The following is a 27,337-nucleotide window of genomic DNA, read 5'->3' on the forward strand; positions in this document are numbered from 1 at the left end:
AATGCACAGTGGTCTCAGCCACAGAGAAGAGAGCAGGGATCGCAAGATGTTGTTTCTTAAAACTAGTAGGAGGATTTTCAGATGATGATAAGCAGTTGCCAGCAGTCCTCGATATCGGTGAAGCAGAGCAGTCAAGGCCATAAGACAGAGGGACAACAGAGACACTTCAGAAAAATTTAAGTACCGGTGACAAAGATACCAGGCATGCTGCTGATACCAGGCATGGGAGACAGTGTGGTGATAGAATGGAATTTCCATGGATAATTCCATGGCCATTTCCATGACCGAATCACAATATCAAGGAGACAAATGATGGTGCGGTTGCCTGGAGGACGTTTGGAAAAAATAACGTGACAGAAGGTTCATCGAGAGCCTTCAAGTATATCTATTTCTTTGGTGAAAAAGAAGAAAAGTCTGTCAAGGATGTATACGGGCTTCTGAAAGATTAACCTAAAATCATTAAATGATGCGTACCCAAACCCACAAATCAATTTTATTATACCCTTGCAGAGGGTATTATAATTTTGGTCAAAAGACCTATAAAGTATATATATTCTTGATCAGGATCACCTCCTGAGTCGATATGAGCATGTCCGTCTGTCTTTCTACACAAACTAGTTTCTACACAAACTAGTCTCTTAGTTTTAAAGCTATCGAGTTGAAACTTTGCACACATCCTTGTTTTGTTTGCAGGCAGTATATAAGTCGGAACGGAATCGGTCGACTATATCCTATAGCTGCCGTGTAACTGATTGATCGGAAATGCTAGAAGGATAGGACTTTCTATGCATTCTAAATTGGGCTTATACGATCTGCCAAATTTCATAATAATTGGCCGTTTATATCCTATAGCTGCCATGTAACTGATTGATCGGAAATGCCATAACTTGGTTGTTTTTTAAGTCAGGAGGAAAGGAGTTTCAATGGATTCCCCATTACGCAAAATAATTCGATATGTCAAATTTCATAAGGATCGGCCGACTTTATACTATCCGCTATATATCTGATAATACAATATGCGTGTCGCCACCTAGCGGACTGCGACTCAACTGCAAGGGTATATCAACTTCGGCTCCGCCCGAAGTTAGCTTTCCTTTATTGTTTTTGAAAATTTTTTTATCAGCCTCGACCTAAAAGACTGGCAGGTCCCAGAAGAGGACGAAAGCAGGAAGTACTCTGCCTTCATAGTACCAGGAACAGGCCTGCACCAGTGGAGGGTGATGCCGTTCGGAATGCACCCAGCTTTGGCAACGTTCCGAAAGGACCTGGACCACGTCAATGGCCCGAATATGGCTCCACACGAGTTCCCGTACCAAGATGACATAATCGTGATCGGAAGCACAAGGGAGTAGCATATGGAGAATTTAAAGGAAATATTCCGGAAACTGAAGGTGGTAAATAAATGCGGACAAATGAAATTGCTTACACTAGTCTGACTTTGATCGAGGCGGAGAAGAACTACTCGACAACCGAGAATGAGAGCCTAGCTATTGTTTATGCAATTAGACAAGTAAGATCCTACCTGAAAGGATACCACTGCGACGTGATTACAGACCACATATCGCTGAAATGGTTCATAGAGAGCCCGCTTGGAAAAATGCGAGATAGATTTTCGAACTTCAACAGTTCGACAACATAATCAGTTCCGGAAGGGTAAGGGTAATGTGGTCGCACATGCATTTGCTCGTTAGTCAGTAAGGAAGAAGTTAAGGAGTGCCTCAGAAAACCAAAACGTCGAGTAAATAAGCGCTCTTAGAGAGAAGATGAAGAAAACCCTTCAAAAGAACCCGGATTAAACTAAAGAAACAGGCCTGACTTACCGCCACGTACCGTGGGCGCCATGACGACGATATGTAGGTCCGTTGCCGAGATCAAAACATGGAAATACTATAGCATCGAGTTATTATTGTTGATGATTGATATTTTATTGATGTGACGAAAATGGTACTGTCGTAAAAGGCAATGACCGAAGGGCTACAAAAGACGGTCGTCAAGAAAATTGTTGCACGCTACAGCCACAGGCCGGGTCTTGGCACCACAACATTTGAAGGCGGCGATAGAGCCCAAAAGTTGGCCTTACGGTCTGGTCGAAGGAGCATAGTTTGTCCAAGGCTACTGAAGGATTCAAGTCGAAATTATCGGCACGATACGACAGACCGTACAGCTGCAGATCCGAAAGATAAGTTCTTTGGTGTCTTTATCCGGTATAGGTGACGCAGGGAGATGGGCTTGCCCTCAATCCAAAAAACTCGACTCGGTTGTATTGTTTGTGGAGGCGGAGGTCCTGACGATGGCAAAGTTCAGATGGTTGCTGAGAAGTCGGGACTGATCTGCCCAAAAGGCCCTTTAGATGAGCGGCTCGATCAATTTCTTCCACAGTTCTGGGAAGTGGAAACCTGCACCGATCCGATTGTGAAGACGTCAAAGAAAGAACTGGATTTCGAGAGCCACTTTGTTAAGAACTGCGTGCGGTTAGAAGGTGGTGACTATACAGACAGGTTGCCAATTAAACAAAACTCCGCTTTATTGGGTAATTCGTACTCACAGGCTCGCTTCCAGTCGTTGGAGAGAAAACTGTCTCGTCAGCCCGAACTGCGTGCTCAGTATTCGGGCTTTATAAAGTCATATGCTCCTGGTTCCGTCGGAGTTGCATCGAGATTGGAAATATTTTCTGCTACATCACTGTGTGCTAAAGATGGACAGCACCACAACAAAACTTAGTGTGGTGTTCGACGGTTCCGCTGTTACCACCTCCGGTTATTCTTTGAATGACATCCTAATGGCTGGGCCGGTCATCCATCTTAAGCTTTTTCACATCCTGCAAAGGTTTCGTTCGCATCCGGTAGCGCTGACTGGCGGCATTGTGCAAGATGTAACGTTTTGTGAGGATGGCATCATCCGACAGCTATTTGCAGTGCATTCTGTGGCGAGATTACCCTCTGGAGGAGCTACAAACATATAAATTGGACACTGTTACATATGGAACAAAGCCGGCATCCTACCTATCTGTGCAACCGATGCACCAAATCGCTAAGGACGAGTTGGAAGACTGGAAGTGGGAACCGAAATCCTGCTTCGAGATTTTTACGTCGATGATCTTGTTTTTAGTAGCAGCTCCAAGGAGGAGGTTGTTGGCATTTTAGGGCAGATTTCAGCGCTTTTGTCCAAGGGCGAATTTCAGCTGCGGAAAGGGTGCTCAAATATCCCTAGCGTGTTGGAGGGCGTGCCTAAAGAGGATCGGGAGTTGTTCGTCCGTAGAGCGTGATGCGGCAACTACGTCGAACTTGAACTCACGGGAGTAACGGTAGGTCCCGGAGTCGTAGTCAAAGATCGTAAATAGTCTCGACTAAATTTACCTGGATTCTGCAAGGGACTGCTCGGGTTGGCCAGACGCTTGCTGTGATCAGGCTGGAGTTGATGTGCTTGAAGTCCTGGGGTGGTTTTCCTCAAGTACCGGTGGCATGGGGGTTCGGCTGATTCCTTATCGGCCGGTCCTACTGGCGGTCCGTTTCACGGGAGCAACTCTCGAAGTAGGTTAGATAGCGCGGGGTCTGCTGGTGGTCCGTTTCACGGGAGCAACACTCGAGCTAGACTGGTATGCCGCGGGGTCTCCTCGTGGTCCGTTTCACGGGAGCAACACTTGGAGTAGTTAGGTAACGCGGGGTCTACTGGCGGTCCGTTTCACGGGAGCAACACTCGACGTAGACTTGTATGCCGCGGGATCAACTCGTGGTCCGTTTCACGGGAGCAACACGCGAAGCAATGAGGTGACGCGGGGTCTACTTGTGGTCCGTTTCACGGGAGCAACACTAGAAGTAGACTGGTATGCCGCGGATTCTTCTTGTGAACCATTTTACACAGGATCACTCGAAGTAGGTTGATTTTAAGTGCCGTGGTTCAGATACTGAGTAACGAGACGATTGACTCTGATTTCGGAACTGTCTTTATTTCAGAAGAATAACTCTTATATAAGATGCTAAATTATTAAATCTAAGAAAGGTCAAAGTTCTGGACGTGCTAAACTAAGGTTAATGCCAGGGTCACCCACCTCTGAGTCTGCTGACTCAGGGGTTGTTGGTTCATGTACTGCTTTCCACACGCATTTCGGCTTCGCTGGCTGGTTTCGGCTTGCCTCGATCAGTCGGTCATTCTTCCCGCTGATCACGCTGATTCTGCTTCCGGAGCCATCGGCTAGTGCCGAGTTAGTAGGTTGGGTATTGGCTTATGCTTAGAGTTACATTATTAATAGGCTAGTAGGTCTGATGCTTGTATATCGTGACCTGCTGATGCATCTTGATTGGGTAGTAGGTCTTGGCACTAGGTGCCAACATTCTCCCCCCCCCCATTGAGGTACTCAATAATAGGGGGGCGTTGTTGTTGGACCGTGCGTTGTTGTTGGACCGTCTTAGTGAACCGATGTGTACCCTTGCGCTAGAAAATATTGTGGATCTTAAAACTAATTACTAAAAATCTAATGTTAATACAAAAAAAAATTTTGAATCATGTGGGTGAGATCTCTACCAACGATAATTCTATCCGACCTGTTGTCTCTTTCGCCTTGTTGCGCGCCCTCGTAACCATTCTCCTTGGGCATCCCATGAAGTACTACACCTTTTTTCTGGTTGGTCAGTGCGCATACAGGACTCTTGGTCCTCTCTTGACCTTGCTTCTTGCTCCCTTTCGGAGATGCATGTTACCCATGCCAGATAGGAAGTGACTTCTACTCCTTGAATTCCAAGGAAGTGACTTCCTTGGTTACTGGCCCTTCCAGTCTGTGCTCTTCAGTTGTGAGTTGACAACCTTGGGTTTGTGGATTGGGGTCCGTCTGCGGCTCTCCTTGTTGATCTTGTCGTGGCTCGTTAGCTTCTTGTTGATCCGCAATGAGTGGAGAACTATGTACTCTTCCGGATTTTACTATTTGCTCCTTGCCGATGCATGCAATCAAACTTTGTCGTGGCTCGTTAGCTTCCGGTGTCCAAGCCGTCGTATTACCGACGACTTGTTCTGCCTTGCTATTAGGAGCTGATTCTGGTCGCACTGGCCCCATCAAAATCCATCCAAGGGCGGTATTTTTTAGTAGTGGTTGTCCTTCTCCCAAATATGTCTGTTGTGGCCTCATAAGCTGGGAGATGATTTCGGCGCCCAACAACACATCAATATTCTGGGGCTGCGTAAATTCAGGATCGGCTAAGCGCAACTGAGGTGAGATATTTCTTGGCGCTTGAATAGGGTGGGATGGTTGATTGGGCATTATTTCCGGTAGTACAACGACGTTGATTTGATCTTCGAAGTCAGTGGTTAATGATGATAGGGTCACCACAGCCTTTTTTCGTGATCTTGTAGTTGTTCCTCCCAGTGCAGCGATATTCAGGGCTGATGGCTCCAATTGTAGTCCAAGTGTGTCAGCCATCCTTCTGGTGATTATGTTAATCTGTGATCCAGAATCTAGGAGTGTGCGGCATTGCTGATGGGTTCCGGCTGGGCCATGTATTGCCACTTGGGCGGTTGGTAACAGAACGGTGGGCTTATCTGTAAGCAGGGCTGAACACACCAATCGTGATGAACTGGATCGAAGTGGAGCAGCCGACGTATTTTTCTGCATTGTTACTTGACTGGTTGCCTGACGCTCAAGGTTTTCTAACATCTGCTTCAGAGATTGTCGATTGGTTGGATCGGTGACGGCTAGTTCTAGAGCTGACAGCGTGTGTGGATCCAATCTTTCCTCAATGATGTGTATCAAGATTGGGTCCCAGTTGTCTGTTGACACTTTGAGTGCGTCAAGAGTGGCGACCGTTCGGAGCACGGTATCATGTCAGCTGCGCAGCTGGTCCGCTGATCCATTTGTTCTGGGGTGTCCGAAAAGCTCTTGAATCGCGGATTTAATCAACAGCCGTTCATTGTGGTATCGATTTTTTAGTCGTTGCCATGCATCCTGGTAACTGGTCTGTCCGCCAATCGACGTTGCGATTAGGTTTTGTGCTTCACCTGTTACATGATTCTCCAAATGACGGAATTTTACTAAAAATTTCGTAAAATCGTAGCCAATGCCGGTAGTCTCCGTCAAACTTTGGAATTTCTACTGGTGGTATTACAAACGGAGGTGCAATCGCGAGTTTTTGTGTTGATGCTCAAGTTGATTTCGATTCTTCGCTCAAAAACGAAAAGTATTCTGCTCGTACAACCTGAAATCTGTCATCGGTGTGTCCATCATTTTTTATGGCTGGTTCCAGGTCGATGAGATCATTGTATCCCGTGACGATTTCCTTCCATAGCTCCTCCATGTGTTGTCTGACGTGTGTGGACACTACCCGTCCTTCGGTGCGGTTGCACAGAAAGTCTTCCATATCGTCTAATCGTCCTTCATGTCTTCGGTTGTATGATGTTAATCGAAGCTCTTCTCCTTCGTTTCCTCGTGATTATTGTGCCTTTATCTCGAGATTTTCGCCTGTTTTCCGGGGTCTTTGTGACGGGCCTGACACCGATGGGATTCCATCCGAAAATATTGCTTCATATTTTTTCACAAGCTCTTCTAGCGCTTTGGCCTTTGTGAAATACTCATTCTCAGGACTTAGTGCTAGCTCCTGGAGCTTGGCATCATTTTTTTTAAACTGGGTCCATGAGTGAGTGAGCTGTCTGAGTTTCTCTTCGAAGTATCACTTGAGTTAACGTTCTGCGGAGTCCTTAGTGAAGTTTCTTATTAGCCTTTGGATGGCTATGTTGCTTTCAATTTGCTCATCAATGAGCATTTGGATTACGGGGTCTGATTCTGATCCCATTGTTGCGATGTTTCTCTCCTCTCCTTTTTTTTTTTTCGTTGAGTTAAATTGCGTTGAGGTTTGTGTTCAAGTTTTGATCCTAAAGGATCACGTCGGGGTCACCAAATGTTCGTCCGTAGAGCGTGATGCGGCAACTACGTCGAACTTGAACTCACGGGAGTAACGGTAGGTCCCGGAGTCGTAGTCAAAGATCGTAAATAGTCTCGACTAAATTTACCTGGATTCTGCAAGGGACTGCTCGGGTTGGCCAGACGCTTGCTGTGATCAGGCTGGAGTTGATGTGCTTGAAGTCCTGGGGTGGTTTTCCTCAAGTACCGGTGGCATGGGGGTTCGGCTGATTCCTTATCGGCCGGTCCTACTGGCGGTCCGTTTCACGGGAGCAACTCACGAAGTAGGTTAGATAGCGCGGGGTCTGCTGGTGGTCCGTTTCACGGGAGCAACACTCGAGCTAGACTGGCATGCCGCGGGGTCTCCTCGTGGTCCGTTTCACGGGAGCAACACTTGGAGTAGTTAGGTAACGCGGGGTCTACTGGCGGTCCGTTTCACGGGAGCAACACTCGACGTAGACTTGTATGCCGCGGGATCAACTCGTGGTCCGTTTCACGGGAGCAACACGCGAAGCAATGAGGTGACGCGGGGTCTACTTGTGGTCCGTTTCACGGGAGCAACACTAGAAGTAGACTGGTATGCCGCGGATTCTTCTTGTGAACCGTTTTACACAGGATCACTCGAAGTAGGTTGATTTTAAGTGCCGTGGTTCAGATACTGAGTAACGAGACGATTGACTCTGATTTCGGAACTGTCTTTATTTCAGAAGAATAACTCTTATATAAGATGCTAAATTATACATCATTAAATCTAAGAAAGGTCAAAGTTCTGGACGTGCTAAACTAAGGTTAATGCCAGGGTCACCCACCTCTGAGTCTGCTGACTCAGGGGTTGTTGGTTCATGTACTGCTTTCCACACGCATTTCGGCTTCGCTGGCTGGTTTCGGCTTGCCTCGATCAGTCGGTCATTCTTCCCGCTGATCACGCTGATTCTGCTTCCGGAGCCATCGGCTAGTGCCGAGTTAGTAGGTTGGGTATTGGCTTATGCTTAGAGTTACATTATTAATAGTCTAGTAGGTCTGATGCTTGTATATCGTGACCTGCTGATGCATCTTGATTGGGTAGTAGGTCTTGGCATTAGGACATTAGGATTGGCTTGGGATCCTTCCACTGATCAACTGGTGCTTTCGTTTTCTGCTCTTCAGTCCACTTCGAAGACGTCTTGACGTTCTGTGCTATAATCAATAGCGCGGTTATATGATCCTGTGGGCTCGTTGGTCCTTGAAGTTGTTACTAAGTCAAAAATATTCTTGCAGAGGCTGTGCAAAGAGCATAGTTTCCAGGTCGCCAGGGGCTGAAAGTCGCCTTCTATGTGCGAAGTCTCGTGTATCGCCTCTTAAGACGTTAACTGTGCCGAAGTTAGAGCTGGCTGGAGCTGAGTTATTGGCAAGATTGATGGCAGAGGTTCACAGTCTAGACGCTTACAAAGGAAACTATTTTTCGTGCGACTCTTCAGTTGTGTGGATTCGTGATGAGCATGCCAGGTTTAACGTTTTTGTCGCTAACCGCGTGTCAACAAAATCTGACGAGTTCCATCTAGTGGCGATATGTGCCTACGTCGAAAAATCCAGCTGATATCTTATCTTCTGGAGCCCTTCCTACTGAGTTGATCGGATCCAGTTTATGGTGACAAGGGCCGCCCTATCTTGTAATTGAGAAGACAGCTTTAGAGCTTCGCCCTTTGTAGTGACATGCAAATACGTTAGCTCCGTTCCATATCTTCAGCGAGTGTTTGCTTACGTCTATAAGTTTGGCAGACGGGTTCGGCATGAAGGAACTACCGTTCATGATCTTAAGGCGGGGACTCGCATGCTTTTATGCGCAGTTCAGCGTGCTCATTTGGGTGATTAAATAAGGACGTTGCAGACAAAGGGAATGGTTGCCTCCTCCAGTTGGCTGGCGTCGTTATCCTCCTTTTTTGATCAGTTTGGATTGCTTGGGGTAGACGGGCGTCTCAAGAATTCATCCTTGTATTACGATGGTCGTCACCCAGTAATTTTGCCCAGGAGCTATCCGGTAAAACGAAGCACAATCCTTAGCTTTTATGAGCACAACCTGTATGCTGGACCTCGATCGTTAAGTCGGAGGCTCGCAACAAGGCTCCCATAAAATGTTACATCAGCGATTTCATTTGTTTCACGACAAAGGCCGTCCATTTAGAGCTGGTGAGGGATCTGTCTACCGCCGCCTTTCTGCATGCACTGAGGAGGTTTATTTCTATCAGGAAGAAGCCTCGAAAGATCTGGTCCGACAACGCTACCAAAACAAACGCTACGCTTTCGTTGGAGCCAAAAATCAGTTGAGCGAATTAAAGAGACTATTTCTTAGTGACGAGCATCAGAGAGCAGTCTTGGATTTTTGCCTTCCAAAGTCCATTGAATGGAAGTTCATTCCTTTCGCGTTCTCTGCCAAGTATCATTTTTAAAACCGACAAGTATCATTTTTACAGGGTCGTGGGCTCGGCTGTACTAAAGGCCGACGATTTGCAGACGCTGGTGTACAATATTGCTGCAGTGATTAATTCGAGGCCATTAGTCCCTCTCTCTGAAAACCCTGCTGATCTGGTTTCCTGACTCCTAATCATTTTCTGCACGGAGGGCCTCCTTCTAGTTTCAGTGAGCCAGACCTGACAAAACTCAACATAATCCGGCTAGATGCTTGGCACCGCGTCGTCTTTCTTCAGAAGTGTTTCTGGTCCAGATGGAAGGAAGAGTACTTAACCCTGTTGCAGCAAGGCCAAATGGTGAATCTATGGTCAAGACATATCAGTAAATGACATCGTGCTTGTGAATGACGAAAACTAGCGTCCAATACAGTGGACCCTGGCGAGGGTGACGGAAATGGTTGTCGGAGATGACGGAGTGTGTCGAGTGGCGCTGCTTAGGACGGCGTCCGGAGTTACAAGGCGGGCAGTCAACAAATTGTGCCTGCTGCCCTTCATAATGCTGTTGAAAGCTCATCTTCCTCAAGCGTTAAGCCGCGCTACCGCGTCTTTTCTCTAATTCGGTTTTCAACCCTACGCAGTCACATATGTCACTCCAATTTAATTGACGAAAATCATATTTGAACACCTATAATAAATTCAATAAAATTATTTCGAGTTTTCCCTTAAATCCAAAATTAAAACATGGTATGATCTACTGATTTAAACAAGAAAATAAAAATCTTCCATAGGAAAATGTTTCGGGAAAAATCATACATACAAGACCAAAAATTAATGTAGAAAATCGGAGATTTGAACTTTGGATGAGTATTCCAAAGATATGGTAACTGCTAGATAACATTTTTATACCCTTGCAGAAGGTATTAACATTTTGGTCAAAAGTGTGCAACGCAGTGAAGGAGACATCTCCGACCCTATAAAGTCTGTCCGTTTGTCTGTTTGTCTGTCCGTCTTTCTGACGGTTTCTACGCAAACTAGTCTCTCAATTTAAGAGCTATCGAGTTGAAACTTTGCACACATCCTTCTTTTCCTTGCCGGTAGTATATAAGTCGGAACGGGATCGGTCGACTATATCCTATAGCTGCCATATAACTGATTGATCGGAAATGCCATCACTTGGTTGTTTTTCACGTTAGAAGGATGGGACTTTCCACACATGTTATATTAAACCAAAATATCTTATGTGCAAAATAATCTGTTCTGCCGAATTTCATAAGGATCGGCCGACTATATCATATAGCTGCCATATAACTGAACGATCGGAATTGGCATAACTTTGGTGTTTTTTAAGCTAGGATGATGGGACGGATTCCATTTTGGGCAATCGAATCAGATCTGTAAATTTCATAAGGATCGGCCAACTGTACCCTATAGCCTCCATATAAATGAACGATAAGAAATGGATCAACCTTAATTGCAAGGGTATATCAACTTCGGCTCCGCCTGAAGTTAGCTTTCCTTTCCTGTTTTAATTTTAGTTGGTACACATACATTTTAAAAATGATATGTACTAAAAACAATGAAGCCGTTACACATAATTCAATATATGGTAAAATTTTATCAAATTCTTCTCTTAGGTGTACCGCGGAAACTGTGGGTGATAGAACCTATGTTTGTTCTAGACTTTGGTTTAGGGGAGCCTAAGGTTATGGTACAGGTAAAATTATGCGTGGAGAAAAAAATAAAGTTGGAAATTGTCGGCCTGTGTTCTTTATGCATGTGAATTTGGTAATACCCACTTGCCATGTCTAAACATGTAAAATATTTCGCTCCATAAAGTCTGGCTATGTGGTCCGATATGAGGGGCAAGGGATATCTATCTGCAACTGTATTAAAATTTAATTCACGGTAATCAAAACATAAACTATGGGACTTGCGTATGGTGAGCCACTTGGCTGTATAATTTTACATTGTAATAATTCATTAATTTTGTCTCGTACAAATTCTCTTTCATTTGGGCTAAGCCGATATGGTATTCTTTAAACAATTTTTCTTGGGTCTAGTAATTTAATTTTCATTTCACCCGAACTAACTCTAGTCAAAGGAATTCCACTAATAGAAGATTTTGAATATTTTTCCAATACACCTTGCAATTTATCTTTATCGTCCCCTACAAGATCAGTATTTAATTCAAAAAATTTCTCATCACTGTTCAAGTGATAGTAGTTTACAGTTTTGGATCTAATAATTTCGAATTTTCCTGGGGATATTATAACTTTAAATCTAGGGGACAGTACTTCTCGACCAATAATAATGTCATTCTTCAAACACTCTTTATCCAAAACATGAAACAAAACTTCAATGAAATGCTGGTTAATTTATACGTTGCTAAGTATTTTCAATGTGCTACATATGCCGTCACCACCAATACCCTTTAACAGTACTCCATTTTTAATTCTTTTACCAGCTAATTTGTCATTTATCTTTTGTTTTATTAATGATCATTCCGCTCCAGAGTCGAACGTTGTTATAAACGTCTCACCTCGTGGAACCATCTCTCCTTTGGGCTCAACAACATCGCAGAGCTCCACTCTTTTCATCTGGTGTGTATCCTTGACCTTTTCCACTTTAGACTTACTGCAATGTGTTGAAATATGACCAAGTTCTCCACACTTAAAGCAGGTTACATTCGCTTTTTGATGGTGGCCATATGCATTCCTGCCACTACTGTTTGTAGCATGAAACGAAGGATGATTCTGCTGCTGTTAGCTCGACATTCCCTGACCTTGTGGCCTAATTTTCCACAGAAATGACACTTTATTGTTGAAAGTTTCGAACGCTTTATGTCAGGTGACGATATTTCCTCTTGTAGATTTTTCTTTCTCTTGTTGAACATAAATGTTTTAAGCTCGGTTTGCAAATTCACTTCTAGGCGCATATTTCAAGTAATGGTTAAAAGCTGCAATCTGTTATCAACATGAGCAATCTTCGCAAGCGTCACAGAAACTGCAATTTCCTCTACGTTCATGTCACGCCATTTCGTGATAAGTGACGTCACGACTTGGCATAATTGGAGAGGCATTCGCCATCGGTCGGACAATTAGCTAACATTGACAGAAACAATGCCGCTGGCGTTTTCACAATGCCAAAACGCTGCATAAAAAGTTCTTTAAATTCGTCCCAGGTTATCTTAGGATAACATATTTGCGGAAGCCACTGCGATGCACTACCTTCCAACGATGCACTCAAAGCCATTACCAATTCGCTGCCTTTTACAGTATTTTCTGCCAAAATTATAGTTACGGCTGAATACCAGGCCGATGCGTCATCGCCGTCATGATCTGCGTTGAATTTTGGAAGCGCAATTGTTTTTTTATTTTTTGTTTCAGGTGTCGCCGATTGTACAGCTTTAATAAGCTCGATCAAGTTTTTATTTTGCATTTCCATCAAAATTTGCCATTGTCCTTCTGAATTAATAGGTAGCGAGCCAGATCCCACTTCAGATGTTGCAGCACCGTTATTTTCCGACATCGATTAGCACAGCGAGTTTCGGTTTTGCAAGTGTCACTGCCTGCGTCGTCCCTTGTTCTTTCTATTCTTACCACCGAACCGAGCGATACTACACTGTCGCCCTGCTAAAACGACACTTCTTAAAGCGACAACACAAACACACACAACCAATCACAGTTCAATTAATGACTGTGTAATATTCCTATAATGATGACATTAGCATACACTCATACCAACTTCCATACATTCTTAGTATGCGCCGAAATTCATATATAATGTAATATGTATATATATTGTATATATATATATATATATATATGTATATATATATACATATAGGTTGTCGTCCTTGTTGTCAACTACTAAATGAGTCTCCAAAGCGTAAGAAATTCTCTTTTAGTGATGTGCTTGTGGCAAATAATCATCAACCACTCAGACGACAATTATGCAGCTGCTTATATCTCTGGTCACCCCCTGGTCCGGATCTGGAAAAATTTCGGCTTCCGAATATCTCAGTATAAATTAGTGCCCTCTGTGGTATCGCTTCAAGTGATACCCAATAATTAAAACCCCCTTCAAAATCATCGATCAGGGTAATCAACCATTCAGACCCCGGGTACGAACTAATGCCACAGTATTAGTTACGAAGGCACTAAAACACTTGTGGGTGATCCCACCATCGAAACACATTTTTGTTTCCCGGCTTGCCTGATACTTCTGAGATTGCTATCTCGGCTTACATCAAAGCCAAAACAAAAACCGTCTCTATTGCTTAACATGCACCATTGCTTCTTCGAGGGCATGTTTGACTGTCACTTGGTCAAACTAACCACAATAGAAATTCTTAGTTGGGCTTGTGTTTCGATTCAGATCCGGATGGAATTACTCTTTTCACAACTTTGCCCCTTTCTAATCCGGAGGATCCATATCATTTCTCTCTTGGGGTTTCAACTGAAACCAATAGATTAATTAACATTAAACACTTAAATCTCATAAAGTTCGTTTCTTGCGTAAGGCTGACTTTATAAAACTGAATAAATTAATTATTGATTTTGACTGGTCCGATCACTGGCATGTGAAGATATAAACATTGGCTTACATAAATTTTTTACACTTTGAATATATTTTTCGACGGGTGGAAATATCCGTCTGCTGCAAATAATCCACCTTGTAATACAAAGCACCTATTAAATTTAAAGAACGTCATGAGTAGACTTTTAAATAAACATAAATTACTGGCTGTACCGTTGGTTTTTTAAGATACTTAGAAGCTCGGTCCAATTTCACCTTGCATAACGCAGAATGTTATAGGAGTTATATTTGCCGCTGCCGGTTTCAGGGTCCCAAGCAGTTTTATAACTTTGTAAATACTAAGCGCAAACATGTATTTTTCCCCCGTTTGCTTCCGTTTGAAAACTCATATGCGAACACTGATCCAGCAATGGCCGATCTCTTTGCACAGTTTTTTCAAAAAAAGTATTCATTTAGCACCGTTCCAGCTCAGCTTTAGCCAACTTAATATTGCCCGTGTGATATCGGATCTTCTTAAGGATAAGCCCGTGTATTCGCCAGGCTCTGGGAGTACCTGTGTTCTGAAAAACTAGGATGAGGCACTGTGCAAAACGTTCCTCAAACTCTTTAATCTTTTGCTGGAGACTTCGATTTATCCGCTTATGTGAAAGGAATCTTACATTATTCCTCTGAATAAAAAAAATCAGACGCTGCAAATTATTGAGGCATCTGTCAATTGTCAACAATTCCAAAGATTTTTAATAAATTAATCATCCCATATTTGCAACACCTATGTAGTTCAATAATTTCTCCGTGCCAGCATGGCTTCATGAAGCGCCCCTCCACCACTACCAACTTCTGGGAGCTTACATCTTTTGTCACGGATGGGTTCCGGAATGGCTTATAAACAGATGTCATTTACACTGACTTTATTAAAGCATTTGACTCTGTTAACCATTAGCTTTAGCATAAGTAAATTGATTATTTTGGGATTCCCTACTGATCTCCTTATTTGGATTTCGAGCTACCTATCTGGAAGAACCCAACGTGTCTTCTTTACAGATGTTACCTAGCGTTTAGTCCGCGCCACATCTGGGGTGCCCGAAGGAACCCTTCTTGGACCCTTACTTTTTACTTTGTTTTTAACGGTTTATTAACTGGTTTACTTGTACTTATTTACGCTGATGATGTTAAGTTTTGTATTCAGTATAAATTCACTACCGTCCAATCTAGCCTTAAATCCGATTTGGATAAATCCCAAAATTGGTTTTTAGTAAATAACCTCAACCTTAATGGGGCAAAATGTAAGTTCATGTCATTTTTTCGATTTAGTCCTCACCAGGCTATGTACTTTCTCTAGGGGTACGCCTTAGAACGATTAACTCAGGTTAACGATCTGGGTGTCCTATAAGATGTGAGTTTTGGGTGTGCTTGGTTTTATAAAATGATGGTCAAAAGAATTTAATGAACCGTATATAACTAAAACGTTATATACATCATTGGTCCGTCTGATTCTTGAGTATGGATCGTGTGTCTGGAGTCCTCAATATGGAGTACACCAAGATCACATAGAATCTGTAGAAAAAACTTCCTATATTTCGCTCTTAGGAGACTTAGTAGGGTTGCAAATCTTCACCTTCCCTCTTATCATAGTAGAGTTTTATAAATCAACTTACCATCAAACCGTAGAACGATGCTGGGTGTCATGTTTCTATATAATCTTATTTATAGAAATGTAGACAGCCAGCATTTACTAACACGCGTAAATTTTAAAGATTCTAGTAGTACTAGAAACTTTAGTAGTAGTACTAAAACCATTGTTGTTCGACATTTGCCCAACACGATCCGTTCAGGGTATTATGTTTAGACTACAATGGTCCCTACCACACCTTGTCCCTTTGCTCTCTAACAATCTTCAATCCTTTATACTAAACGCCTTATCTGTGCAACACTCTTCCTCATGATACCTTATTCCTCTACTCTTCTCTGAAACCGAGATTTATCTCCGCGATTCGAGCGGCATGTTATGCGGCAGCGTCCCTCCGTCGGTTGGATGGGAGGTGGGCTGTAAGTATGCAAAGGCAACCGCGCGAAACAAAAAAAACATACTAAGCTAAAGTTTGAGTATTTTTATTATATTATACTGGGTTCGAATAATACATACCTCGGCATTAATTCAATACTTAGTAACTCAGAACTTTGTTTTAATATTTAATAAAAGTTAAATATATCTAACAGGCATGATGATGATCCCAGTGTTGGTCCAGTGGGACATGATACGCCTGTTGCTGATTCTCGTATACACGAAGAACTTTCACACAACTGCCTAAATTCCTCAGTAGAGTACGAGCTGGCACTGATTCTTAAGGAGTTGCGATGGATAACAGATCAGGTAAGAATATTTTTTTATAAATTATACGCTGCCTTGCGGGACTTTTGCACTTTTTGCAATTGGTCGTCGGCCATAGCTGAAAAAAATCTCAATGCGTATAGATAAAAATTTAGTAGCTTATGCATATTCTTTGAAAGCTGATACATGAAACCATCTAGGCTAACTCTATTTAGTTCTTGCGAATCATATATATATATTAAAAATCAACATTATTGATTTTCAAATGCCCTACGTATTTTTAATGTCTTCACCAATGAAGAGTTTTAATATGCACGATCTACATAATCCGTGAACTATGCGTTCTAATTCTAGGCTCTTTTCCGTTTAATTTTATCTTATCCTGGAGATTTCGTTGGGCTCATTTAGTATTTGATAATGTGAGTTGGAGATACAATGTCGTTTTGAAAAAAGGTGGTGTTTGTAGAGCCGATAGTATATACAAGTTTGTGGTTGGACTTAATCGCAAAACATTTTGAAACATCGGTATGTTTTCATTACCGACCCCGTAATCTATCGGGCCTCTAATAGACGTGGGTACACCATCTAAAATGAGTGCTTACTGATCGAGCTTGATAAAGGCCCTATATTTTCTAAAAAGCGTGACAAGAGGACAGATGCGAAACACATAAGGTGGTAACCATACGACATACGACGGCATCAGTGTAGATTCTCCACTGACTCAATAGGAAAAAAGCTCTTTCTTGTGATAATTTCTAACCAGTAAGAAGCTCGTATCCACGAATGGCATGCGTTGGTTGCGAGGAGATTTACTTGTTTGAGGATCCTGGTTTGAGCAGGATCAGGGAACACCAAGCTGAGTGCGAACTAAGAATAGCAAGATGTTTATGCCAAATATGGGTAATGCAAGGTAATTACATAAAAATATGGGACAGGAAACATGTTGATGACGGCGTGCTTTAATGGAGATGTACAACTTGCAGAGAAAAAGGCTGAACAATGATGAAGATTATTTCAATTCCAATGCAGATGGAGGATTATTGCGAATCAACTAAAAAAATCTACTATCGAGATTTGGCGGCACATCCAGTGCAACGCACAGAAAGACCTGCATAACAAAATCTAAAATAAAGAACTTTGCAGTATGGCAAGGATCCACAATTTGAAATTTTTACATTTGTCAAAAAAAACTTTTTACATTCCTGATTTACAAAAAATTTAAAAACCATAAATATAATTTAAACATTTTTTGTTGGCCTTATTATTACTCTTTTTTAAAAGCAGATCACAGCTTAAAACAAGAAAGGAAAGCTAACTTCGGGCGGAGCCGAAGTTGATATACCCTTGCAGTTGAGTCGCAGTCCGCTAGGTGGCGCCACGCATCTTATATTATTAGATATATAGCGGATCGTATATAGTTGGCCGATCCTTATGAAATTTGGCATATCGAAATATTTTGCCAAAAGAGGAATCCATTGAAACTCCCATGCTTCTAACTTGAAAAACAACGAAGTTATGGCATTTCCGATCAATCAATTATATGGCAGCTATAGAATATAGATGGCCGATCCTGATGACATTTAGCAGATCATATAGGTTGGCCCAAATTAGAATGCGCAGAAAGTCCCATCCTTCTAACTTGAAAAACAACGAAGTTATAGCATTTCCGATCCATCAGTTATATGGCAGCTATAGGATATAGTCGACTGATCCCGGCCGTTCCGACTTATATACTACCTGCAAGGAAAAGAAGGATGTGTGCAAAGTTTCAACTCGATAGCTTTAAAACTGAGAGACTAGTTTGCGTAGAAACGGACAGACGGACAGACGGACCGACGGACAGACGGACAAACGGACATGCTCATATCGACTCAGGAGGTGATCCTGATCAAGAATATATATACTTTATAGGGTCGGAGATGTCTCCTTCACTGCGTTGCACACTTTCGACCAAAATACCCTCTATAATACCCTCTGCAAGGGTATAAAAACATATGATCAGCAAATTCGGCTAAACTAAGATTAGATATTGAATTCTAGATGCAAAATTTTAAAGCTCTATCTTCTATAGTTCGTAAGACTCACACGTTATTCAGAGAGACAGTCAGACGGACATGAGCAAGAATATAGTTATTTTTTGGGCCCGAGAAGATTCTTTCTCCCAGTTACATACATTCACACGAGTAAACTATTTCCTAATATTTTCCTGCTACTCTACAAGTACCTATCAGTATTAAAAATTTGTTGTTTGAAATTTTCAATTGAAAATAACCCAGGCCGAAAATTTCCAATTTTTATACACTTGCAGAGGCTATTATAATTTTGGTCAAAAGTGTGCAACGCAGTGAAGGAGACATCTCCGACCCTATAAAGTATATATATTCTTGATCAGAATCACCTGTGAGCTAACTGAGTTTACCGAATCTAATTCCCGTCAAAACTGGCGGTTTTGTGTACAACCCATTTACGTAACCGTGAGTTAGCAGTGCTGAAATATTTCTGCTGTTGATTTCTCTTTTCCAACCTTATTCCCTCGTATATATATTTTATTTTATTGTGTTAGTTTTTTAATTTTTAACTCTTATTCTATCTTATCCTACTACATGAATTCATGTTGGAGCTTGTAACGAACTGTTTTTGTTAACTTTTGCTCGCAACAAATGCCTCGGCTAGCTCTGTAGTTTTGGGGATCGTTCCACCGAATTTATATATTCGACGTGATTGCCCGAGCCCAGAAATAACACAGGGTGCTTCGTTTAATAAATATCCCCTTTATTATCAACTCACCGGCCGCTTGGCTCAGCCGACCAACCGCTCGTCCTCCCGTCGATCCCCGCTCCCCGCTCCGGGTTGGTGCCAATACACACGCCCTCTCAAAGCTTGCGTCCAGAAGGCGCGTTGGTCTTGGTACCTGGCGCAAAAACGGCTCACGGATCCCTCCGTTTGGACTCACGTGCTCCAGCTGCGGGGCCTGTGCTGTCGCTGTTGTTGTCGTCACTGCTCTTCTGTCGTCGCCGCTCTTCTGTCGTCTGTGCTCCCTCGTCGCCGCTGTTCCCTCGTCGACGCCGCTGCTCCCTCGTTGTCGCCGCTCCTGTTGCTGCTTCCTTCGCTGATCCTGTCGCTGCTTCTTCGCTGCGGGTGCCGCGGACCTTCGGTATCCTTGGTCCACTGGGAATGCCCTTTCGCCGTGGCCGGCACCTAATCCGTGTTAGCAGACCGATAGGCTCACCTTCCAGGCATACGCAGGGCACGATGCGCTTCTCGGTGCCTGGGGGCCGGATCAGGGCACGAAGGGCCTACCTACCCCGCAGGACACGCCTCGGTTGCGTTCGCCACTCGCCTCCAAACACCTGCGTGCGTCGCGTATCCTTTAACTCCAGTTGATACGCTGTGATCAGGATTCTCTTAGCTTTCCCGGGGTGTCCCTGCTTGGTTTCACTGATGGGCTTGAGTACCCCTGCAGGCTAACCTTCGCTTTACAGGATCACACCTTCTCTTACAATCGACAAGGCGTACGCCAGGCCGATTCGTCGCTATCTCTATAACACCAGGATACCTGTCGTATCCGGGAATAACCCAACCCGACTCGTTTCACCCTTGGGCTTCAGTTCCGCCGCGGATCCTTGATCCTTTTTCCCACTTGCTTCTTGATTTCTACTCCTTGGCTGATTCGCGTACCGTCGCCGGACTTACCCACAGGGCGTCCTTAAGCTACTGATCGCAGATCCTTGCGCACTCGGTTTAAATCACGCACTTGAGACTGTCGGACTTACCCACGAGGGGTCCTTCAGCCTATACTCCTAATTCCTCCAAGGAAACTTTCCCGCTTGAATGTCAGACTTACCCACGGGGGGTCTTTCACTCAACTCTTCCAGCTTCCCTAGAATACTCGGTCTCGATTTGCTCCAGGGGCCCTCCTTATATAGTGCCTGAGGCGCCCGTTAATCCTTGCTTCCTGCCGTTAATCTCGCTTCCTGCCGTTAATCCTTCGCTCCTCTGCTCTCGCCGTTAACTTTCTCCAATTCCATCCGCTTTTCTTTCGGCGGGCTTTCTTTATTCTTGGTTCCTCTGCCCCCGTTCCTGCCCCGCCTGCCGTCTACACTCGACGCATTTCTTCTCTTCCGTACTTTCTAAACACCGACGCGCTGGCCCCTCCGTCGCCGCCGTGCTAGCTATCCTGTCCCTCGGTAATGGCTCGTATCAATTGTTCAGACACAGCGTTTGACAGTGGCACTGTCAGGTGATAGGCACTGAAACGCAAGAGACGTGGACCTTCTATTTGTGTAACGATCCTTCCACATGGCGACCGTGACAGGACATCGATCCTGCCAGGAGAAGTCAACACAAATATAAAAATGTATATATATATATATTTTTTTTTTTCAAGACTCAAGTGAATTAACAAAGCTGTCTACGTTGGCTTCATCGTGGAGATGAGGCCTTAGCTCAATGTGTGAGCTGATATATTTTCTGTACTTAACCCAATTGGTTTTCTGTGAGGTCAATTTTAATGGTTGTTCCAATGTTCCTGGATGTCGCAGTAGAATAAACAAGACAGGCGAGTGATCAGATGAGAGATCCGATAGGCAATTGGCACTTATCAGATTTTTAGGGATGTTTTTGGTAATCGCAAAGTCTATTAAATCTGGTAGTTTCCTTGGGTCTGCCGGCCAGTATGTTGGTGTGCCAGAAGAAACATAGTCGAGCTTGTTCTTGGCTTTGATAATTGCATTATAGAGCTGCTTCCCTTTTGGAGTCACGAGACGGGATCCCCAGTGTGTGTGCTTGGCATTGTAGTCTCCTGCTGCTATGAAGTGGTCTCCAAGTGTGTTGAAAAACTGCACAAACTCATCTTCAGCTATATTGAAGCGAGGGGGGCAGTATACGGCGGCTAGTGTAAGTTGGTTGCCAGTATTTAGTTGTATATTTATAGATGTGGCCTGTAGGTTGTTTTTAGCAAATTTGTTTTGATAATGGTGCCTTATGCGGCTTCTGATTAGAATTCCAGTCCCACCATGTGCTTTACCATCTGGATGATTTGTTCCGTAGAATGAATATCCTCGTAGTTGAAAATTGTATTTGTTTGTAAGGTGTGTTTCCGAAAGCAGCATTACGTCGATATGATTGTCGAGTAGGAATTGAGCTAACTCAAGTTTATGTTGCGAAACGCCGTTAGCGTTCCACGTAGATATCCGTAGGAAAGCCATTATTTGGATTGTTGTGAAACCAGCATTTGAATCAATAGATTTTGGTTTCGCATTAAATCTTGCATAGTTGTGCGCATAAACGACATAAATTCCGTCTGGCTTTGTTGTAGGCTGCATATCATAGCTTCAAAGTTGCTTTTTGGCTGCTCTGTTGGTTGATGTTGCTGAGCCGTGTTCGGTTCTTGATATGCTGATTGCAGAAATGAGCTTCTTGAGGCAGGTGTCGCCGGTCCTGATTTTAAGGCACTTGCGTATGTCACATTTTTGTCAGAGTTAATGGGTCCTAGTGAGGATCTGGCTGCAGTCGAGAAGAAGACTTCAGGGTTTGATCTGGACGCCGTGAACTGTCCATTTTGGGTGCGGGCAGCTATTCCTTTCTGGTGGATGCGACTTTTCAGCTCCTTATAGACTGGGCATCCTCTATAATTAGCAGTGTGGTTGCCACCGCAGTTGCCGCACTTTTTCGAGTTGCTGTCATCTTTGTTCGCTGGGCAGTGTGCGGAGTCATGAAGCTCTCCGCAAACTACACACACCGGACGCAGTTTACAGTATGACCTTGTGTGACCATATTCCTGGCAGTTCGCTTATTGTACCGGGCCATTGCGTTTGTGCGGTTCCTCAACTGTAATTCTGCGGTGCAGCAGGTACTGAAGATTGTATATTGGGTGCACTTCGTATTTCTTCAGGAGCTTGGTTTCTGGTTCGAGCTCAACCTTAAAGAGTGGCTGCGGCTTTCTATCCCTGTTAAGGATATTAAAGACTGTCTTGGCGCTAAAACCCTTCTCCTGTAGCGCCTTTTTTATCTCTGCAGGCGTTACTTCGGGATCTATGCCCTTAAGTACGACTTGCAGGCCCTTGCTGCTTTTTAGCTGATATGTGTAAAAGTTCTTTTTATTCTCGGTAAGATATTTTGATAATACTCTGTAGTTATTTTCAGACTTCATTTGAACTTTTGTTTCTTGAATGTTGCCCTTTACAAGGGGTATTATGTGGAAGTTATCCTTACCAATAAGCTCAATAATTTTGTTGACAAGAACATTGGAACTTTTTTCGCGTATATAGATAGGCGGAGGTTTTGGCTTCTTTTTCTCAACTTCAGTGGATTCGCCCGCCTCAACCTCATCGGCGTCTGCCAAGATTTTAAATCGGTTTGAGTTAATGGGCGTTTCTTTTGCTGCTAGGCTAACATTGCCACGGGTTATTTTGCGTTTGGAATTGAGGGGGCTCAGCTTCCTTTTGATTTGGATGTAGCGATCCATGCCAGTCTGCACAGCCGGCTTAATATAGTCATTGTTTTTGTTTTGGTTTTCGGGCAGCGCGGACGTATTACTATTTGCGCTGCTAGCTGATGACGTCGTTAAACGCGCTGTAGATACAGTTGCGGTTGTTGTTGTTGTTACTGTTGACGTAGTCATTGTTTTTGTTTTGGTTTTCGGGCAGCGCGGACGTATTACTATTTGCGCTGCTAGCTGATGACGTCGTTAAACGCGCTGTCGATACAGTTGCGGTTGTTGTTGTTGTTACTGTTGACGTTGTCAAAGAAATTGAGGTGCTAGTTACTGCACTCTTTGGCTGCAGAGACATCGATGGTATCGAGGGGGAGCAGGAACGCGCTCTCTCGCTCTCTACGTTTAAGAATTCGGTCAAGTTGGGGGTAATTGACCGCGCTTGATCAGCTTGCATGGTTTTCGGTTGCTTTAAAAGAGAAGTACGCGTTGTTTCTTTGTACTGAGAGCCGTCTCTCGTCTTGCTCACGTTGACGTTGTGTGCGAACGTCGTTTAAGCTCATTGCAGTCGAGGTTGATTTAGTTTGAGTTTTCAGAGTTGTGTTTTATATTAATTAATTAATTAATTAATCAATATAAACATTAGCGATTTCATCGCAAAAAGCGTCTTTTCGCGTTGTAGATTTCTTAGACCAGTCACTGCACTTTTATGATTTTATTGAATATTTTTTCCCGGAGCACAATAAAGAACACGTCTGCATGCGACGACAGTCGGCCGAATCATCATATACCTAATGTATATGTCGGATAAGTTAAGCCTTCTCCTCGCGGGGTCTCGGGATTTCTTTGTTCGTTCCCCTGGTGGTGTTCCATGTCATGTTCTGACTGATGCAGCGAGTCCTCGTTGCCTTTGTTGCTCATCTTTTGTCAAATAATGTTAGCAGTAAAGTCCACACGTCTAGCTCAATACGAAGCAGAGATGAAAAAGAAAGAAGGACCAGATCTAGCAACACAACGAAGCCACACACGGCCTTAGTTCGCAAACTAAGTCCTCATCATACCAGGACTGATATATTCCCACTCGACCAATGGTCACACCTTAAAGTCTAATGTCTAACGAGAGACTGCATTACCTCCTCTCCGACACGGCCATCCTGACATATACACGTCCTCGTGTCTATAATCAACATCTGAATTTCATTCCACTTTATAATTTTATTAAATGCTTTCAAAGAACTTAATCACATAATCTTAACTTCATATAATGTTCATTAACATAACTGAACTTCTATTTTTAACATATCTCTTATCTTCTCTAATAAACCATTTCCATACAAAGGATCAATAAATCATTTTCAAATTATACATTAATCAGTTAAAATCGTTATATTTGACCAAAATATCTTATGTACAACATTTAATAAGGATCGGCCGACTATATCCTATAGCTGCCATATAACTTATTGATTGGAAATGCCATAACTTGGTTGTTTTTCAAGTTAGAAGGATGGGAGTTTCAGTTTGCAAAATAATTCAATATGCCAAATTTCATAAGGATCGGCCAACTATATACGATCCGCTATATATCTATAAGATGCGTGGCGCCACCTAGCGGACTGCGACTCAACTGCAGTGGTATATCAACTTCGGCTCCGCCCGAAGTTAGCTTTCCTTTCTTGTTTTTAACTTATTCTTTATTTTTAATATTTTAATTACTTATTTCACATTTTCAGACTTTTGTTTTCACTTTTTTTATTCATTTTTTTGTTTCTAATATTTCTTTAGCACTATCTTCGCTTACATTATATTTTTAAGGTTTATTTATTGAAATGTTCACTTTAAAGATTGCAGTATATCCACAAAAAAATTTATTTTTTAATTTTTTTGTAAACACATTCTTCTTTAATATTCATGATCATGATCCACTAGCATTGATGCTTATTATAATTTATATTTTTCATCTTAGTTTCTGTCTTAGATTTTTTTTTCAGTGTACACATGGTTTATGAGAGCTTTAGGTTAAATTTTTTCCATTTTTCACTGGACCCATATGTTGGCCCGCGGAGTAGCCGATCCCTTCATGGGATTGATTGGGCGCTCCGCAGGACACTAGCGGGCTCTAGGAAGACTTTCATCCCACGGCAGCTTCACACGGCATAGCGTCTAGAGAAAGATCTATGGCTGCGTAATAACAGGATGACCAGTCCGGATCATACAGCCCGGATTAAAGAAGAACGATGCGCCTAGTGGTTTTTGAGGTTGACTAAAGCCATTCAAACGAATAGGAAGCGATCAGTCGTACGACCTCAAGCGAGACCATCATCAAACCTTACCCAGCAACTAACAGTCCTTAAGGACTGTTCACCTTTCAAAACACAGTGATGCGGTAGAAAATAATGGCTGGTGAAGCGTCCACTAGCCGTGATTGGAGACATACGCCCCAGCTCCAAATACTCCTTTATGAAGGCAGCATACAAACCCTTTAATTGACTAGCCAGTCAGGATGTAATCACGGGCACCTGCGAGCCCGAGTACAAAAGTTCAGAAAGAAACAAAGACCCCAGCGCGACTCCGAGCGAGAATGTTTTCTGTACCCAATTTGAAAGTTCCGACCGAGCGCTGCATCCGTCTGAATGCTGGAAACTTTGCTGGCAAGGGTGGAATGGACAGCAATTGAAGCAGAGCGCTCGATGGCCTTAAGGTCCTCGTACGTGGTGTATGCACACATGAGTTCTTATTACACAACATAAATATTGAGCGGCAACACTTTGTTAACTGAAGTCACAACACTTTGTTGTTATACCAATAATGTACACATTGCATTGCCTTTGTCACTCAGCGACAGCGTGTCAAGTGCCCAAATACATTTCAAGTGCATACTTAATATGATATGCAATTGCATTCACCATATAGAGCATGGTTCCCACGCTGACCACTTATATACATATGTGCATGCATAACTCTCTGCCCGTTTCTACATACACTAACTTTACTTATATATAAAATATATAAAACGGCTGCTCTGCCGCTGCGCCGACAGCTAGCAAGCCTTAGTGTAAGAAAACAAGAGGACATTCGAATAAAGACACTGAACTGGATAAGTCACATCTTTATAATTCTACATGGCGACCGTGACTTCGGTTCAAAAGAACTTGAACAAAAAGTGAACGCATAATCAAACGACTAAATCAATGAACAACAAAAAAAGAGGCAGCAAGCTCAATAGTAGTCCAACAAGACAACCCGCCCTGCGCAGGATGGCCGATAAGATGATGTTTCAGCAAAAGCAGCAACAAAAGTTGCAGGCCGAGCTTGATTTTTTAAAAACAAGCCTCACATAGAGACGCCCAATTGCTGCAACTCACTCACATAAAATAAAAAATATAAACAAGTTGATAACAAAGTTTCAATCACCGCCAGCGAAGAAGATACCGGCGCTGGTAAAGACGTGCCCAGCCGACTGCCCCGGACCACTCTACTCTGCGGCCTGCAATTGCGCATGCCTGAAGCCCAAGACCCGCCCCGCCTGAGCCAATAGGCTCCGGACATCTGCAGCAGATCAACAGCGAGAGGGGCAAATAGCCATTTTCGCCTACGAAGGAGCGTCAGTGAAGCCAACCGGTGACGACCAGCTGACGCAGAGGATACGGGTCATCAACGTTCAGATAACCGGAGCATGCATGTAGTAAAAACATAAAAAGCGTGCGAAACCGTTTCCGCTTAGAAGTAGAAGTTGTTAAGAAGTATAGCCCGTTAAGCTATGCGAAACAATAGGTACGATAAATGTAAAACAAAAAAAAATATAAAAGAAAGAATAGATGAGAAGTAATTCGATAAGTAAGTTCAGTGAGGAAATAGGTGATAATTATAACTATAATTATAATTAAAATAAAACAACAATGGCTATAGTAGACGTTAAGCCAGTGGATTCCACTGCTAATGTAATAAATAAAGTTGAGCCAAATAACATTAATTTGGAATTTGTAAATATTATGCCACTAATTATTGTTGTCAAAATGTGTGTCAATTGCTTTTATAAATTTTACAAACTTCACCATAACGACTTAATGATGCAAAATATATCAAAATATTGCTTTAAAAAAAGTAACAAAAATTAAATAAAATAAAGAAAATTTAAAAACAATATATATATATATGTATATATATATATTTGTGCATCCAAGTATGAATACAAAAAGAGTCATAAACAAATTATATTTTAATACTGTGAGGAGGGCGAAGTCCGATGACCGGCACAAAATAATGCGGATCGGAGGCCCGAACGGGGCAATCGGGGGGGGAACAATAAAGAAAGCCCGCCGATAGAAAGACGGCGGGCTTGGAGAAAGCTAACGGAGAAAGTGAAGGAGCGGAGGATTAACGGCAGGAAGTGGATTCGCAAGGATTAACGGGCGCCTCTGGCACTATATAAGGAGGGCCCCTGGAGCGAATCGAGGCCGAGTCTTCTAGGGAAGCTGGGAGAGTGAGTGAAAGACCCCCCGTGGGTAAGTCTGCCATTCAAGTTGGAAAGCTTCCTTGAAGAGTTAGGAGTACAGGCTGAAGGACCCCCCGTGGGTAAGTCCGACAGTCTTCAGTGCGGGCTATTAAAGCGAGTGAGCAAGGATATACGAAAATAGCTTAAGGACCCCCTGTGGGTAAGTCCGGCGGCGGTACGCGCATCAAATCGAGCAAGGAGTCAGGGGAAAAGGATCAAGGATCCGCGGCAAAGCTGAGGCCCAAGGGTAAAAGAGTCGGGTGGAGTTATT

General features: G+C 43.1%; 1 protein-coding gene across 1 annotated transcript in view; it reads left to right on the forward strand.

Moving 5' to 3' along the window:
* Window positions 1-27,337, forward strand: part of LOC6502870 (neuronal acetylcholine receptor subunit alpha-7) — a 580,669-nt gene that overhangs the window by 419,360 nt on the left and 133,972 nt on the right. Inside the window, exon 6 of the mRNA XM_032455972.2 lies at window positions 16,027-16,180. Coding sequence (XP_032311863.2) covers window positions 16,027-16,180 — 154 coding nt within the window. The remainder of the gene's footprint in view (window positions 1-16,026; window positions 16,181-27,337) is intronic.

The sequence above is a fragment of the Drosophila ananassae genome, chromosome XL (assembly GCF_017639315.1).
Source record: "Drosophila ananassae strain 14024-0371.13 chromosome XL, ASM1763931v2, whole genome shotgun sequence".
Lineage (NCBI taxonomy): Eukaryota > Metazoa > Arthropoda > Insecta > Diptera > Drosophilidae > Drosophila > Drosophila ananassae.